The 18,375-nt window shown below is 45.3% G+C and overlaps 1 protein-coding gene and 1 long non-coding RNA gene across 2 annotated transcripts in view; one reads left to right on the top strand and one right to left on the bottom strand.

Annotated features, from left to right (window-relative positions):
- Nucleotides 1–173: 173 nt before the first annotated feature.
- The window catches only part of LOC112546395 (uncharacterized), a 48,230-nt gene continuing 30,028 nt past the window's right edge, over nucleotides 174–18,375 (top strand). Inside the window, exons 1-2 of the long non-coding RNA XR_012906034.2 lie at nucleotides 174–826; nucleotides 2,025–2,138. This is a non-coding gene — a long non-coding RNA (uncharacterized LOC112546395). The remainder of the gene's footprint in view (nucleotides 827–2,024; nucleotides 2,139–18,375) is intronic.
- On the bottom strand, nucleotides 5,062–12,312 carry RGS16 (regulator of G protein signaling 16). Its single transcript, XM_006126929.5, has 5 exons — nucleotides 12,184–12,312; nucleotides 10,807–10,908; nucleotides 10,004–10,065; nucleotides 7,746–7,912; nucleotides 5,062–7,480 (listed from the first exon to the last, which is right to left on the bottom strand). The coding sequence occupies exons 1-5, from the start codon at nucleotides 12,225–12,227 to the stop codon at nucleotides 7,280–7,282; spliced, it is 576 nt and encodes a 191-aa protein (XP_006126991.2). The 5' UTR covers nucleotides 12,228–12,312; the 3' UTR covers nucleotides 5,062–7,279.

Raw genomic sequence — 18,375 nt, 5'->3', positions numbered from 1 at the left:
CAAACTGCAGCCTGGCACCTGCCCAACCCCTCACCCCCAGCCACACACTTCCTCCTACATCTTAACCTAGTTCAGTGGTTTGAGCACTGGCTTGTTAAACTGAGGGTTGTGAGTTCAATCCTTGTGAGTGCCATTTAGCGATCTGGGGCAAATCTGTCAGGGCTGGTACTTGGTCTTGCCATGAGAGCAAGGGACTGGACTTTTGACCCAAGGTCCCTTCCAGTTCTATGAGATAGGTATATCTCCATATATTATTATATTAACTCCTCATTTCTAGCATCGCTGCTCTTATACTTAGAAGCTGCAGTTTCTAGCTTTGCTTTTTCTGGTGTGTGTGTGTGCGTGTTGTTTTTGTAAGGTATGTGTGTTGCTTTGTGTATGTAACATGGGATTGGACTTTAGCAACTGCAAGGACCTGATGCTGTGTTCAGCCTACACTTGCACAGAAAGTGTTAATGAAAACTAAGATAGAAAGTAATTAACACAACCAGCCAGTCTTAGCTGGGATCAGGTGGCCAATTAATCCTCTGACTGAAAGAGGGGGCCCAGCTAATAAAGAACAGCTGGGTTGGGGCTATAATGGCAAAGAATTGGTAGCAGAAGGGAGTACTTTATATGCTGTGCTTTTTGCCCCTGGCAGCAGTGGCCTTTCAGCCTATGGGGGTGGGGATTTGTCTTTCTGTAAGTCAGTGCAGTGTCTGGCATGGTTTGGATGCAGTTGGAATAGAAATAAATGAAAGATGGACCCCTCCCAGGGCAATAACCAGAGGACACAGCAGGGAGGAGAGGGAGTGTGGGTTGCAGAGCCCACGGGACAGACAGAAAGGTAGGAGCTGTAAACGAAATTTCCATGGGTTGGCAACCTTGCTGAGGACCCTTAGAAGGGCAGCAAAAGAGAAAGAGGGAGGAAAGATATGCAGGCCAACTTCCAAGTGCTGTCTCACCAAATGCACTATGGGAAAATGGGTTGATGCTAGGATCCCCTCAGTCTAGGACTGCTCACAGGAGGGAGAGGGTGCAAAGAGGGCAGTTGTCCTGCGGCCTAGTGATTCAAAGAGGCCTGGGTCTGCTGGCTCACTCTTGCTACTGTGGCTGTGCCAATGGCTGGAGCCCTGATCTCTTTAAATTGCTGCTAGAGCATCATGTTGCACACTTGGCTGGCACTGGGAGTGGGTGGTGAGGGGGCGGGGTGCTCCAGGCAGTACTGAGGGCTGCCCCTGGCCCTGCCCCCTTGCTATTCAGGCTGTTGGCTTGCTGGCCTTGGTCACACCATCTGGGAGTGGTAAACCGCTTGGCAGCTCCCCCTCCCTCCCCTCGAAAAAATGACAAAAGGTATGAGAAGCCAGGGTCGGTTGGGAGATGATTGTTTTGAGAGAGGAGGTAGGCCTCTGCAGTTTTGCAAAATTTTCTTAAGGTTGCCAGATGGTTTCAACAAAAATACCAGACACACTTGACATTACATCACAATCTACATTCCCATCTTATTTAGAAAATACCGGTCATTTATATTTTCTCATTTATATTGTCTCAATTTGTTTCCTGAACAGAAAGCTCAAATACTGGACTGTCTGGTTCAAAACCGGACATCTGGCAAGCCAATTTCTGAACTTGAGGCTGTGTATCCAAGCCACGCTTAGGCCCTGAACTTTTGGGTTCTCCCCTCCCTGATTTGATATGTGGGTGGTTGTTTTTTAAGTTAAAGTTGACTTTTTTAAGCTAAAATTTCAATCCTGTCATATTTATGTATCCAAGACATTTTTTCCAGATTTTTAATTGTATTATCTAGTCAAGAATGTTCTGGGCCAGGAGTGGAGGAGAATTGGCTAGCTCTGGGAATGGGAGTGTGGATGGGGGAGGAGTGAAGGGGAGTGAATCACAGAAGCTATTTCTCAAAAGGGGCTTGAGAGAGTGCACAGGTCAGCTGAGTAAAATGTGATGTCTTCAGAACTTTGAGCAAAGTGGGTGAATTATAAGGCCCTTTTCCTTGAAGGCAAAAATTACACAATGTTCTTATCATGTCTTAGAAAAGGTCAACATGATAATACAGTTCTGAGGACCAGTCACACTCCCTTGCGATTTTGAAAAGCGCCAAGTAAAGTTTCGCATGGGAATCCCAAACACAGAAGGCTGAGGGCGAGGTGAGGTGTTTTTTTTTTTTTTCCCATGGGTATCGATTCTGAGATTTGAGTTTGTTTCTTTGTTTTTAAAACCCAGAACCAAATTTTCTTTTCTGATTCCAAATTCACAGCCTTTCCCTTGGAAATTATTGTCAAACTTTATTGGAATCAAACAGAGTCACCATGTCCAAATAATGAAATACAAACAAAAGGGATCTGGTTATAATTCTCAAGTCCTTTTATTTTTTTCAAAGCCTTAAGCCCTAAGCAAGCTAAGATTGAATTTTGTTAGCAAAGTCTCTACCTATGGTTATTACTTGCAGAGTCCCAGTATGGTTTCCATGAATTTACTGGTCAGCTTCTATTCCAGACAATCTTGTGAGAACTGTGATATGAAATTATAGTATACACTTAATGATGTGGTTTCAGTTGTAGTGGTCAGAGCATTGTTCATCAAGGATCAAATTACTCTTAGTTTAATGATTTCACTGAATATATACTAGGATTTGACCCCATATTTAAAAAAGAGAGTCCAATTCACTGCTAGTGTAAGTGGGTATGTAACTCCACTGACTATTTTCCACTAGTGAATTTGTCCCTACATACCTAATATGTAAAAGGAGCTACCTGACAAGCTTTAATTTTTGCTTGCGTATCGCTCAAAAAGTGTCTAATTTTGCCCTCTGTTACACAAATGTAAATTTGGAAAAACTCAGTAATTGAAAACAGAATTTGGCCCTGAATCACTCGCTTAACTTTTAGAGCAAAAGGAAAAACTATGTAGCACTTTAAAGACTAACAAGATGGTTTAATAGGTGATGAGCTTTCATGGGCCAGACCCACTTCCTCAGATCATATTCTGGAAGAGAATGGTTAAAGTAATTAGCATCTTTGTTAAGGCTCATTCGTAAAGTGTCAAATTTAAGTATGAAAGAAAGTTCTGAAGTTTCCCACTGTAATCTGGTGTTAAAGTCTCTTTGAAGTAAGATGCATGTAATAAGGTCGTTAAGACTATATCCAGGTAGGTTGAAATGAAAAGCAACTGGTTTTTCCTTGTGAAGATGTCTGATGTCTGATTTGTGGGCAATTAATTCTTTGGCAAAGTATCTGAGAAGTCTGTCCAATATACATAGCAGAGGACACTGTTGGCACATGATGACATAAATAATATTTCTGGATTACAGAGGAAAACTTCAGAATTTTCTTCCATTACAAAGATAGCTTCCCCGCTTATCACTCCAATTAGCCATTCATTGACTCATAGTTATTCCCTCCCTCCCTCTCTCTTCCTCACCCCGCCTTCTGTACTAAATCTGATTTGTCAGTTTAATAATGTGCTCACTTTTTTCATTGTATTCCTTTGGTATATATGGTCGTGCCAATTCTCTTCCAGAATATGATCTGAGGAAGTGTGTCTGGCCCACGAAAGCTCATCACCTATTAAAGCATCTTGTTAGTCTTTAAAGTGCTACATAGTTTTTCCTTTTGTTTTAGCAAGATCAGACTAACACAGCTACCTCTCTATTACTATTTACGGTAACTTTTAGAGGTTATTCTTCAGGCTCTTGAAAAGATTTCAGTTACTTTTAATTTTTTTTCTTCTGTGTTAATTTAAATGTTTTGGTTCTATTAAGATTGTTACCATAACTCAGTTTCAGATTAACCTTCAAACAATTACTTTTTCATAAAGAACTTTAGTTTAAAAACAAATCAGAGCATCTTTTTCTGCTTTAACACTATTTTATTGAAAATCCATTACCCTTTCCTTGCTATATATCCCAACAAGTGCTTTCTGAATATCTCTGACTTTTTTTCTTCCTGCAATAAAATAAGCAAGTATTGAAGTTTAGTGAATCTGATTTATCTGAAGCCAGGTTTACACTAGATCCAGAAGATCAGGTTAAGGTACACAACTCCAGCTAGAGTTGGCTTACCTTAAGCTGAGCTTGGCGCTGCTGTATGAAGCAAACACTCTCATCAGCTTCCCTTCCTTCTTGTGACTACAAGGAGTATTGGTGCCGGAGCTGGCGTCAGTGTTTGATTTAGTGAGTCTTTACTAGACCTGCTAAATCAAATGCCAGATCAATTTCTGGAGCAGCAAGGAGATGTGGCCTGACACTAAGGAGACTGCATTTAATTTCAAGGAAGATTTTTTTTAAAAATATATCTCTACCTCAAATAGGCACTTGGAAGCAGCAGAGAGCTAGAACAGGAAAGGAATGGTCCTATTTCATAATCTATCATGATTCTGTGCACTTACATTTAAAGGGATTTTTGTGTAAACACAATAGAAGATGTTAAAGAAACAATTGCTAGAAAGGACATTTTTAATTAGAAGAGGCATTGTGATCTACTGATGTTAGCACAGGATTAGTAGAGCCCTGTAAATTTGCAGATATCCGCAGGTACCCACATCTCCAGATATGGATGCAGATATCCACAGCTCATTTTGGCAGAAATGGATGCAAGTACAAATTTTGTATCTAGAACCATGCAAATTTGCAGATTTGCATATCCGCTTTATATCTGTGTGTATGCACATCTGTGGATGTGAATGCCAATTTTGTACCCACTCAGGGCTCTAAGGATTAGCAGCTGGGGCTCCAGAGTTTTAAAATTCTATCTTCTACCCCACCTCTCTCTGACCTTGGGGAGTAAACATATTTTCTCCTGCTTTGGTTTCCTCATGTGTTAAATGGGAATAGCACTCTTCATATAGGAGTTGTGAATTGAAAATGTTTGTAAAGCGCGTTGAGGATGAAAAGTGCTCTCACATGGCTACATATTATTAATGAACATGTTCTTAAGCCTAATAGTTACCTTCATCTTTGGAATAGGCTAATTTCTCTTAAATAAGCCAGACATTTTATGAAAATGTTTGTCCCCCTTCACCTTCCATTTCTTTTGTGTGTCTGCTTCTGGTTGTGTAATTATTTAAAACAACATTGTGAGTGCCGGGCAACCCATGTGCGATGTCACCACAAACTAGAGTCTATGAGTCACGATCACCAATATACAAGGCCAAAAAATGTAATGGAAAAACAATAGAGAAACAGTCTCAATTTTTTCTTTTGTTTTATTTTTGAATAACAATTGTCATGACATTGTGTTAGCCATGCAATGAGAACAGTGTGTACCTCAGTAGCATTATGAAGTTAGTTCCAGTTGTGAAAATAAATAATAAATATTAAAGCAGCTAGAATCTCCGGAGAACCCAGCTGGGACTCTCAAAGACTCAGAGGTAGAATGGGAGGGGAGAGAAGGGGAGGATACAGAAGAACCCAACCACTCGTTCTTCAGATTCTTCAAGCTCAGTACAGACAAACTGCAATAGGAAGACACCAGTGATCAATGATTGCCCAGTGATCCAAGGCAAATTCTCTGCTCGAGAAACTCAAGAGGTTGTCTGCATGCAGAAGATTGCACCATGCTTCTGTCTTACTATGAAAGTTTGCTCAAGGCAGGTTTTCAATGGAACAGTGCTGAAAACAGCTGAGCCTAATCTACACAGTATTTGCACTGTTGCTAACACCAGTGTAGCTGCACCCCCCATGCTATGTCTACACCGGCGGGTTCTTGTGCAAGAACATCTTGTGCAAAGGTTCTTGTGCAAGAACACATTCACACTGCCATGTGCTTTTGCGCAAGAGCATCCGTGGCAGTGTGGACACTTTCTTGCACAAGAAAGCTCTGATCGCCATTTTAGCCGTAGGGCTTACTTGCGCAAGAAATCCCTGCTGCGCGTCCACACTGCCCTCTTGTGCAAGAGGGCTTACACTTGTTAGAAAAGTGCAGTTCTTGCGCAAGAAACCCTGTCTTCCGACGCTTTACTGTGAATCTTGCGCAAGAGTGGGCGGGCAGTGTGGACGCTCTGCGGGTTCTTGCACAAGAAAGAAGAAAGTGTTTGAAGAAAGCACGTAAAAAAAGAAGCCCCTGCATGGTCACTCAGCAAAGGACACATTTTGCAGGTGAAAACACAAATGGTAAACATTTTAAACATTCTCCAATTTGCTGCTGCCACTTTTGTGCCTCCTTCTTTGACTGTACTGGAGCTCTAGCTGTGTACCTCTCCTGGGGTTCTCATGGGGTGCTGAGCAGCATTATAGCTAAGGACTGCGGTTTCTATAATAAATCCAGTTTGGGTTGTAAGCGCCTCAGGGCTTATCCAAAGAAAGTGCTTTGTAAAGTGCAGTCCTTACACTGCCCTGTAGCTACTTAATCAGCCCAGCCCAATCAGGCAGTTCCATGCACGGAGCCCTGAACCTCTGCCTGGGCAGGGCTGATTAAGCGGCTGGAGGGCTGTGCTGCTGCGCAGCTCGGAGGGAATGCTGCATGTGACCCAAGATTGAGGACAACAAGGTACAGGATCAAAATAGTTTGATGAAAATATGTCCATACTATGCTGATGTCTTATTGGAAGCAGGCATACAGGGTTTCCCAGAGCATGCATGGAAGAGGGCAGACTAGAACCTGAAAAATCTCTCAATCAGGATTCCTATGGCTGAAAACCCAAAGCCGTGCCTCATCTTTATGATTTGAGATGCTGGAAATTCTAGCTGGTGCAAGAACATGCAGACAAGGGTGGGTTCATTGGCCCCAGCTCTGTGGGGACTGCAAACTCCTGGGCCCTATGTACAGTTTGTAGCTTGTCAGTACAGAGGCAGGGTCTTGAGATCAGACTGAAGCTCTCTCTTGTGCATATAGACACACACGAACAAAGTTCAACACCAGGCAGCTGACAGTTCAGGAGGGAATTGGCGTGGCTCTGTTTTCACTGGAACCTGCCACTCAGATGCAGCTCTTCTTTCTCTCTGCTTTTAGTGCAAGCCTCTTCTTGCACACTCAGTGCCCGTCACAGGAGAGCTTGCTTGCACATAAGCAACTGGCCACCCATTTCTGTCCCCCACTCCAGGTCCTATTTCATCCTCTGAGTAGTGGCAGGGACAGGTGCTCCTCACTACAGCTTGGGAGAACATGGAAGCTTTTGAGGTCCTGGGAATCCTGATGATAAAATCCTAGGACTTTAGCCAAAACCCCACTGCTCAGTGCTTTTTCTGCCTCACTCACTGTTTCTCAGACTCCTGCCTCTTCTGTCCTCCTTTGCTTCACTCTGTGGCTCTTCCCCTCCACCCCCCAGTTTCTGGCAGTCCAGGTGACTTGGATCAGGTGTGCAACCGCTTGCTGGTGCTTTCGTTGGTGGCTTGCTCTGTCGAGTCCTGGTAGGAGGTGGATTTCAGGAACCTGGGATAGGAGTCCTTCTCCATCAAAGTGCGAGTTTTTGCCTGTGCAGCATCAAAACAAGAGGAAGTGGCAGCTGTCAGGTTCTTCCGCGTTAGTTCTCTGGTTTCATGGTCGATATTCACCTGTGAGGAAAGACAGGATGCACAAATTACTACATGGAGGGGGAAATGATTTCCCCCCCATAAATAAAATGGGGACATGACTATAAATATTATTTATGTTCTTCTGGGAAATCACATGATGTGCCTTCCATAAAACAACACTTTGGTGTGTGGGAACCAATGTTCTCATTATGTGAGCAGGGAAAGCACATTAGTATCTCAAAGTGATATTAAATCTTAATTCCATGCCCATACCATAACATGCACAGCTAGAAATAATTCTGACCTCTTTAGGTGCTTCGTTTTGAACAAACTCCTTAAAGATCTTATGGGCTTTGGAGGACAGTTTAGTTTTTGACCGGGCCTTTTTGAACTCCTCACAAGCCAGCCAAAATTCTAGGTTCTCTTCACTGAACTCTGTCTTCAAGAAGGTGTGAAATGTTGCCACCCCATCTGTGGAGGAGAAGGAAAAATAGATTTAGGGATGGAGGAAGAGAAAAAAGCCACTTTCATACAGCTTTGGAGATAAAGAAATTCTGCCAGGCTTTAAAACAGATTTTGCATATTGACTAATTTAGCATTATTACACAGTGTCTCTCTGGGAGTTCAGACCACAACGTAGCAAGATCCACTTCCCCCTGGACAGATTCCACCCTTCTCAGATTGTTTCTTGGCCTCTAGGTTCCAGTAAATCACTTTCCCACAGACAAGCATGGAAAAGACACACAGCGTCTCCAGCATGTTTTGCATGTCTGACCTTCTGCAATAGGAGTGTATTCCCTGTGGCTTCGGATCAGATTTCTTTAGATTAACTTAGCGAGGGTATTTATATGCCCTCCACCATTGTCTGAACAAATTTGAGAATGGTGACTCTACTTCTCCTTCTTGGTGCAGGAAACAAGTCCCAAGCGGTGCAGAAGCACAGATGCTCCATGTTTGAGAGTCTATGAAGTCGCAGCTCTGAATGTACTTGTTAACCAAAATGGATGACAAAGTCCTTAATTCAGCCTATTAGTAGAGAAGGGCCTCTTATCTGTGGAGTCCTTTCTTTCATACCAATAACATTTTCAGTCCACCTTAGATTTAACATTTGTCTTCTCCAATGCCTTATGTAACAGTCAAACCTCCTAGACACTGTGACCGTGTAGGAAGGAGATACACTTTGGAGATCAGGGGAGCGTTATTCCTGAGTTTCTTACTGGGGCTCAAGTGCATAGCACAGCCAGTACATCTGCAAGTATGGTCTGGATGGCAGGATGGATGTACTTAAATCACACTGAATCAGTATCTCTCCACTAGGGATGTTAACTAATGAGTAATTTACTAGTCGATGGAGTTCCCGGGGTCAGCTCCTTGCCGAGGCGGCGTATCAAAAGGCAGCTCCACACAGCTGACGGAGCCCAAGTACGGGCTCCATGTGGTGCTGCCGCTTTGAAGTACCCCCTCTTCTCCCCCCCCCCCTTGCTGCCTCTATCTGATAGAGGCAGCAAGGGGGGAGGGGGAAATCGACTAGTCGACTGACTATCCAATAAGCATTTGCTTATCAGATAGTCGACTAGTCCTTAACGTCCTTACTCTCCACTGCTGGGCACGTCCATTCTGGAAGAGAGGCTGTTGGATTTTCCCTCTCTCGGAAAATTCTGCATTGCCTCCTAACCAGTGTTCCCTGTAAGCTCTGCTCTTATGTGGCCACTCAGGAGAGATTCAAATGCTGCCCAACTGATTAGCAGAGTGAGCCGCCCGCCTAGCTATGTTTTTGTTTCTAATGATGGTGCACATCTGCATATGCTTTAGTTCATATAGAAAAAATATTCTGCACATGAGGGAAGAGATTAGAGGGAATGTTGCTCCTAACCCCAAAGCTGCTGAACTATATCAATTTTCATGGGTCTCTACCGAATGTGCATTGAGAGGGGGATGAGTAGTACCCATACGCTGCAGGACAATTTGCACTACAGGGTTTTATTCTAGGCAGCTTGACAACATGCTGCATCTCCCTGACACAACATCTGTATGATGTTTATGCCCCGACAGTATGGCATTGCATTGTGATGCAATGTCTCTGTGCAGGCCTGGCCAAAGAGTTTGCGGGCTCCAAGGCAGCACGCTGTGGTTGGCTGAGCCACGCGGCCCCCAGTTAGGGCAGCGAGTGAGTGGGCTTGGCCGGGAGCTGGGCAGCGCGGGGCCCTGAATGCGTGGGGCCCAAGGCAACCGCCTTGCCCAAAGGCCGGGCCTGTCTCTGTGCCAAGAGAGAGCCCCATGCCTTAATGGCAGCCTTACTTGGCCATGCAGCAGCTCCGATTGGTTTTTGCTTAGCTTGTTCACACAGTTATCCAACCGCTGCACTGTCCTTGTTGCATCAACGCAATGCTCTCAGGAGGGGGAAGGAAAGGGCTCCTAAAGACCGACCTCTCTTTTGTTCTAGTCTGAGAATGGGCAAACATTCCCTGTTACGCTGAACTTATGCAGCTGGTTAGCCCTGGGTCTCCCTGCCCACACAGGGTGTCTCCCCCTCATACTGTCATACAAGGGACTCATACTCACTTTTACTCTTCAGCAGGTGGTCAAAGGACTTGTTCCATTCCAGTGCCTCCTCTGAGGAATTTCTGGAGAGGAAACGCAAAGTATAAACCTTATGGAAACAAACTCTAACAAGTGCTCGATCTGGTCAAATACTCAGGGATAGAAAAGCTCCAGGACAGAAGCTGGCTACCGCATTTAGGGGAAGACAGAGGAATAGGTGAGGATAGCATCACTCCATAAAAAACTCAAGTAAGAGACCCAGCAATCTCATTATCTCTGGGGTCTTCTCTTTCTTTTCTCTCTTTCTCCCTCTCTTTTACTTTCCCAGATGACTGGCTAGATCTTACCTCCATAGGGTAGCTTATGGACAATAGTTTTTCCATATAAAATGCCAATTCCAGCTGGTATAAGTTCTGGCAAAGAGTTTCCCTTCAGAGAGTGAGGGTCTCCCTGGCTCTAGAGTTGACTAAAGTCCACAGACACCCTCTGCCTCCACTCTCCATTTACTGGAGTCCCCCAGACAGCTGGGGAAGTCCACGCTGGTGTCTAGCCTGAAGCTGGGGCACCACACTTTTGTTCCAGATGTCACTCGTTAGGGCCCTATTGTCTAGTCTGGTTTTTCTGACTGTCGAGCTGGGTAATGAACATTCCCCTCTGAAAATCTGGAGATGGGGCTTAGTGGGTGGAGATCTGCGAGTTCTCCTGATGTATGGTGCTTTCTTCCTCATAGGGAGAGGAGCATGGACGTGATCCACTCTCGGTGCAGCTTGGGGGGGGGGGGGGGGGGGGGCTGGGCTAAATTGGGGCTGGCAGGCTTGGCTTACCTGGATTTGGTGTCCTGCTCAGGTTTGCTGACACTCTCGGCTTCCTGTCCCAACTCTGGCTTATGAAGCAGGATCCCTAAACGAGTTTTGAGTTGTTTGGCTCTGAAAGACAGAAGAGGAGCCGCTGGGTTTAGATGCATCCCAAAGGCAAGGAATGGCCACTAGAGGGCAGAGGTGTGTGCTTATCAGGGAAGGCCGGTTGGTAGGCCAGGCTGGTTAGCTCCATCTCTTTACAGAAAATGCCTCATGATCCAAATATCTAGCTCTCTCCCTAAACCTAATCTGGAGACACAGGACCAAATCAAACAGGCCCGGCTCCATTCACTTTAGTTTCAGCCCCTTCCTCCTGAGCATGGCTTGACCGATTGTTATCGATAGTATTAATTATGCATTCCTATTTATGAATTAAAACCTTTCTCCTCCAGTCCCACCTCCTGCCACCAGACGCCACAAGAAAACTCTCAGTAGCTCCGTGGGAGACCATGTCCTTTTATGCGCTCTTCCTGTATTCACAGGTAGGGCGTGTGTGGAGGTGTTTGCCTGGTGAGTGTAGAGAGGCAGCTGCCTGCCCAGTCCGGGCCTTTCATTATTCCTCTGGCTTCCTCCTCTCCCTGGTGTCCATTAGTCAATCTCCTGACCCTCTTATCAGTAATTTTCCCTTCTGCTCTGGAGTCTCGAGGGAAATAGTGAAAACTGCTCTCTGCTCAGCTGCAGTGTGGAGACGGGTCCTGGCCCTGTTGTGTCTGCCACCCTGGGCAGACAGCCCCGTGCCACTGTGTCTCTGTCGCAGCGCCAGGACTGCTGCAGCTACTTGCAGGGCTTCTCTGCGGCTGCACAGAGGCCGCTCCCTGCCTCAGCATGTCTGCGACAGGATTGAGACACCTCTGCGACAGACAGAGGCAGCTGCCTGCTAGACCATCTTCTCCCCAGAGCAGCACCCCTAGGCAAGCCTACCGATCAAATGGGGGGTGTCTTTCTGAGATCTGTTATACAAATACGCAAAGCAGTGCCAGACAAGTAACACAGGACTCCGCATTCGCAGTCAGGTGAATTTCACTGTAAATATGTTTGCAGAAATACTCCTGCTGTTGTCAGGGCAAAGCAAGTTCTGCAACTGAAGGGCAAATCTCATGCACTGAAAACATCATAATATCAGCACAACTTCCTGTTGTTTACCCCCTCCGTTCCTCTCCCCCCGGCACCGGCGTGCCTCAATCATTCTGAGCTGGGATTTAAACCCAGCGTTCATCCCAGTTTTACAAACACAGCATCATTGCCCATGCAACAGGGGCCACAAAGTCCGGTACTGAATCTTAACATTTCTTTATCAGCTAGTCCTTTTATTTCCCAGCATCCCTGTATTCCAGAGCTACTTACCTTTCCAAGCAGGTAGCGGAAAGCGCAGCTAAACCTCGGCACATGCTGAGAACGGGGCTGGCAGGAGGGTGGAGAGCGGACAACAGGGTTAATCCTTGTCACTGCGAGTGAAAGCAACAAGCAGCTGCTGAAGGCTGGCCGGCTGCCCTGCGAGCTGTGCTTTATATCTCAAAAGAAGTGGGAGGCACGGGAGGGGCTTAGTCACACACAACTCCAACCTCCAGCCAACCACAAGCTCTGACAGTAGTAAGAAAAGATGATGATGGTTTAGGTGGGTTTCTTTTGTGTGCGTTAAGAGAGGGCGACGTGGGGGGAGAATCAGAACTGTCCTTGAACATCACAAACCTAACCTGTTCCCAGCTAACAGGAAAAACAGACTGATTTCTGTCTATAAACTGTACCTGCTCTTTAAACAGCAGACGCCACAGCATCGCTGCTGCCCCTGTCGCTGCTGTGAAAAAGTGTCTCTGCAGTAAGAGAGGTCAGGAGAATGGGATGCTGTTCTTTTTCTTAAAACAATGTATGAAAAGCACAGCAATGACCAGCTCTCCTGTTGCACTACACATACAAGCCTGGTGGGAGAACACCAGTTACCAGTGTTCCCTGGAAGCTGTGGGCTTGTGGTGCAGCAGCTCATGAAAAATTCACATGCTGCCCAGCTGTTTAGCAGAGCACCCGCAGCTAGGGTTTGTGTTTCTACTGGTGGTGCACATTCGCACATGCCTCAGTGCACATAAAATTTATTCCACACATGGATGGAACAAATGGATGGAAGGAAAAGATCAGAGGGAACATAACCAGTTACAGTGTACTTGTCTTCACTGGGATTTAAACAATGGGCCAGATTCGCCAGGAACTTTTGCACTGTTCCGGTATTCAGTAACCGTACGCTCAATTTGAATGGTTTACAATCTCCAGAGCAGTGCAAAGCAGCCAGAGCATAGGGGTGAAACTGGCCAGTGTCTGCCTTGCATTGCCAACAGGGCAAAATGGTGTTCTGACCATGCCTCCAAATCATACTGTAGGTCCATACAATGGAGTTTGGTCTCATCTGTATTTTGAAACTGTGTGGAAGGACAAGCCTTACCATTACCAGGCCCCGATAGGGTTCCAGGTGCATGCTGCTGGATCGGAGTTGCTGAGTATTTCTTCTGCTCTGCGTTTGGCAAAGGGAGAAAAGGGGAAAAGAAAAGGAGAGAAATATAGAACAAGGGAAAATGTGTGGTGGCACAGACATGCAAGAACCTGAATGAGAAAGAATAATAAATAGAAAACCAGAGAGAATGAAACAGCAGGAGGGGAAAGAGAGAACAGAGCAAGAGATAAAGACAGAAGAGCCAAAGAGAATGAGAAGGGGGCAAAAAGCTAGAGAAAGAAGATCAAAGAAGTGTCCTTATCTCTGCAATCTGCTAGTGCCCCCGCTATGTTGTAACATGACATGAATCTTGCTTTACTAGGCAGGACCAAACCTTGTTTTAATCACAATGCTGAACTATAGCAAAGCCATGAGGAGATGGACAACATAGAAGAAGGGGAACACATGGATTGATTCGGTCCCTTTTTCTCTGTTTTAAGAGGCCCTCTGCTCCTCAGACTGAGACTTGAGGAAGATTTGTCTTAGCAGAGCATCACTCGCTCCATGGCCATGCCAAAGGCGCTACTGAAACAGCCGAATGCACAATAAAACCGCTTCTGACAGAGCTGCAGCTCTCAAGCAGGATCTCATAGGCCACATTGTGCTGCAGTCTGCGGTGCCAGAGAGAGAAAAAGAAGCAAGAGAGACCTGCAGACAAGCTGTAGAGAGAGATCAGTGGCCAAGAGCAGAGGATAGCTGGGTGGATAGGATGCAAGAGCAATGCTGACATTCTGTCTCAAGCAGTGACCAATACAAAATGCTAGAGGAGGGTGTAAAACCCTTGTGGTGCGCACATATGACAGCCACACAAGCACAGTCTAATGCTCTCCAGAGTGGAAAAGCAGTTCTCTCCCTGAGTAACATCTGCTCCAGCGCTGACTACAGTCACCATGATGACGGTTTTTCAGCATTAACTCTTTGTGGTTCCCTGTTTTCATTGCACTCTCTGGACAGCAGTTGCTAATCTCTCAGTGCTTACATGCCTCATCTTTCAAATACAAATCTGAGAGTGCTAGTTCTGCTTCATCCTGCCTGCCTCTCAACCAGCCCCTTGGCTACTGGGAGCCCATCCGCCAGGCTGGACGTTTTCCACAAACTCTTGACTCTCTCATCTGTCCAGGGGCTTTGTGTGCGTGCGTCGGTAATGTCATGGGATAGAGATTTCAGTCTGCCTGCTGCAGCAAACTCAGGACAACTGCTCATGTCAGCTGCTTTAGCAGCACCTCTGAAGCACGTTTTCATCTTCCTAGCAAGGTCTGTCCAGCAAAGGAATAGTAGAACTGGCGTATGATACAGGAAATAATAAATACATTGCCATAATAATAAGGGGCCAGATTCATTGGTAGCGATGGGTTGCTTAACCAGTGTGTTATACTAAGTTTATAGCTGCTTTGGATCACTGGAACAGCTGAAAATATCCATTGCATACCAGTTGCCCTGGATCTTTATCAGAGAATCATAGAATCATAGGACTGGAAGGGTCCTCGAGAGGTCATTGAGTCCAGCCCCCCGCCCTCAAGGCAGGACCAAGCTCTGTCTACACCATCCCTGACAGATGTCTGTCTAACCTGTTCTTAAATATCTCCAGAGAGGGAGATTCCACCACCTCCCTTGGCAATTTATTCCAATATTTGACCACCCTGACAGTTAGGAATTTTTTCCTAATGTCCAATCTAAACCTCCCCTGCTGCACTTTAAGCCCATTACTCCTTGTCCTGTCCTCAGAAACCAAGAGAAACAAATTTTCTCCTTCCTCCTTGTGACACCCTTTTAGATATTTGAAAACTGCTATCATGTCCCCCCTTAATCTTCTTTTTTCCAAACTAAACAAGCCCAGTTCATGAAGCCTGGCTTCATAGGTCATGTTCTCTAAACCTTTAATCATTCTTGTCGCTCTTCTCTGTGCCCTTTCCAATTTCTCCACATCTTTCTTGAAATGTGGCGCCCAGAACTGGACACAGTACTCCAGCTGAGGCCTAACTAGTGCGGAGTAGAGCGGCAGAATGACTTCACGAGTTTTGCTTACAACACACCTGTTGATACAACCTAGAATCATATTTGCTTTTTTTGCAACAGCATCACACTGTTGACTCATATTCAACTTGTGGTCCACTATGACCCCTAGATTCCTTTCTGCCATGCTCCTTCCTAGACAGTCGCTTCCCATCTTGTATGTATGGAACTGATTGTTCCTTCCTAAGTGGAGCACTTTGCATTTCTCTTTATTAAACCTCATCCTGTTTACCTCTGACCATTTCTCTAATTTGCTAAGGTCATTTTGAATTATGTCCCTATCCTCCAAAGAAGTTGCAACCCCACCCAGTTTGGTATCATCTGCAAACTTAATAAGCGTATTCTCTATCCCAATATCTACATCATTGATGAAGATATTGAACAGTACGGGTCCCAAAACAGACCCTTGAGGAACTCCACTTGTTATCCCTTTCCAGCAGGATTTAGAACCATTAACAACAACTCTCTGACTACGGTTATCCAGCCAATTATGCACCCACCTTATCGTGGCCCTATCTAAGTTATATTTGCCTAGTTTATCAATAAGAATATCATGCGAGACCATATCAAATGCCTTACTAAAGTCTAGGTATATGACATCCACCGCTTCTCCCTTATCCACAAGGCTCGTTATCCTATCAAAGAAAGCTATCAGATTAGTTTGGCATGACTTGTTCTTCACAAACCCCTGCTGGCTATTCCCTATCACTTTATTACCTTCCAAGTGTTTGCATATGATTTCCTTAATTACCTGCTCCATTATCTTCCCTGGGACAGACGTTAAACTGACTGGTCTGTAGTTTCCTGGGTTGTTCTTATTCCCCTTTTTATAGATGGGCACAATATTTGCCCTTTTCCAGTCTTCTGGAATCTCCCCTGTCTGCCATGATTTTTCAAAAATCATAGCTAAAGGCTCAGATACCTCCTCTATCAGCTCCTTGAGTATCCTGGGATGCATTTCATCAGGACCTGGTGACTTGCTGACATCTAACTTTCCTAAGTGAGTTTTAACTTGTTCTTTGTGTATCCTATCTTCTAAACTTACCCTCTCTCTGCTTGTATTCACTACGTTAGGCACACATAGACCCTATACTGTCTCAAACGCCATTCCACAGGTGCACAGGAATCTGGTAAAGATCATTCACTTACTAGATGCTATGCTCATTCAGTTCCAGGGTGGGAGAAAACTGTGGTGTTTCCTGGTACCCAGGCTGGGAAGACCCTTGTCACAGGTCAGCTCCCTAACACCATTGGCCACAGGCCACACAAACACTGGCCCCTCTTGGCTTGGCAGGCGCTCCTGTCACTCTACAGATGAGCGATAGGCACGCTCCATCCAAAGAGCAGGCCCACTGCTTCCAAAGAAACAACACCCTAGCGTAGCAGTCACTCCTCACAACAGCGCTCCGCTTAACACACAGCAGCACTCAGGCATGTTGATGGTGAAATCAGGCCTACGTTTATTCATCAACGCACAGAGAGCCAAGTAGTAACAAGTAGAAGTATTGGGAACAAATGCTTGTGTATAAAATAAAGTCATAGCACACATTCTAGAAGAGCCTAGAACTTAACCAACAAGAAGCTCTTTTTGTCTTGTAAAGGAAAACACACTGAAATCCTTGTAGTGGTTTACAGCCAGGCTGGCTATGACCCTCCTTCCGTGGGCCAAGCACACTGTAATTTCCCTCCTTGGCGAAGGAATCAGTGTGCCCCTTTGCACTCTACAATATCCCAGACCAACCCTTTGTCTTCATTTGTAAACATGTTGCCCCCTGCTCTCTGATTCCCCCTGTAGATTTCTTCTGTGGGTTTTGCAGGCTCTCAGTTCAGACCTGGCTTAGCGTGCATCTGGGCATACAGTGCACAAATGGCCAGACGGGGCGATGGGAATATGTGAAGGATGCAACACTGCATTTGTCTGGCTAAGCTCTGGAAATTCTGGGGATCTGGCTGCAGGGATCTTTGTATTCCCTTTGTATTGCGTACCTACTGTCAAACAGCAGGAAGAAGAAAGAGAAGCTTAAAAAAACCTGCCTACCCTCTGTCTGTCTGTAATGTTTGTTCTCCTCAGTAATCTGCATGTTCCTCTCCATTTCCTCTCCCTTCTTCTGCTCAGACACACACTGAAAACATCCAGCTCCTTCTAGGAGGAATTGATGCGGCAGATACATAGCGCAGCCTTAAGACACGTGGGCTGTCTTAGGAGCCCTGCTTATGTGTCTGCATGTGTCATGTGTGCACGAGGCACGGACTGCTTCTCAGAGTATGTTAATGCTGGCTTTGTTGGGTTGAGTCCCCCTGCCCCCCGTGTATGTGCTACTAGCATCTGTTTATGCTAGTAGCTATGTCTGCAAATGTGTAATAGATGCATTCAGTTGTGTGCACAGGTGTGGTAGTTCTGTATCATTGACTCCTAGAGCCATAGGGTTAGAAAGGACTGCAAGATAATCACAGTCCCTTTTTCCTTTCCTTTCCTTTCCTTTGTAGCTCACAAAAGCTTATGCTCTAATACCCTAATAAATGTGTTAATCTTTAAAGTGCCACTGGACTCCTTGTTGTTTTAGTCTAATCCTCTGTGTGTACATCTTGGGGTACCCCGAGTATATTAGTGGTGACATTGTTATGTCTAAGTGTATATCTGTGTTGGGAAAGTGGTTATGTAAAGAGGTGATGAAAATGTTTGCAGTGGTCCATTTTTCCACATATGAATTGCCCGTATTCAGACTTATTTTTAGAAGTTTCTCCATTGTTCAGAACTGTTTGAGAAGCAGCATGTGCATACGCATTTCACCCTGTTAGTTCCAAATATCTGGTGACTATTCCCTGCTCCTTCACTGAGCTGAGTGATTGGTCACTGGAGTTATATGGGGCTGGATTTTCGTACCTGTGAGTAAGCATAGCTCCCTTTGGGTTCAACTACAATTTTAAGTGCTTCCTAAAAATTAGGCCTGTGGCATTTTTCAGCTTTTTTCATATTTTACAATGTGACTACACACTCCCCCAAACATTTGCTGAACAAAACCTACCACAATTCACTGTTCATG

The sequence above is a fragment of the Pelodiscus sinensis genome, chromosome 9 (assembly GCF_052426305.1).
Source record: "Pelodiscus sinensis isolate ZL-2025 chromosome 9, ASM5242630v1, whole genome shotgun sequence".
NCBI lineage: Eukaryota > Metazoa > Chordata > Testudines > Trionychidae > Pelodiscus > Pelodiscus sinensis.
This window is presented reverse-complemented; position numbering and strand designations above follow the sequence as displayed.

Excerpts from the sequence above, each read along its gene's own strand:
- RGS16 (XM_006126929.5), bottom strand. The coding sequence starts at position 12,227 with ATGTGCCGAGGTTTAGCTGCGCTTTCCGCTACCTGCTTGGAAAG. Across the intron at positions 10,066-10,806 it reads GAGCAGGACACCAAATCCAG|AAATTCCTCAGAGGAGGCAC; the intron begins GTAAGCCAAGCC and ends TTTCCTCTCCAG. Across the intron at positions 7,913-10,003 it reads CCACCTGCTGAAGAGTAAAA|ATGGGGTGGCAACATTTCAC; the intron begins GTGAGTATGAGT and ends TCTCCTCCACAG.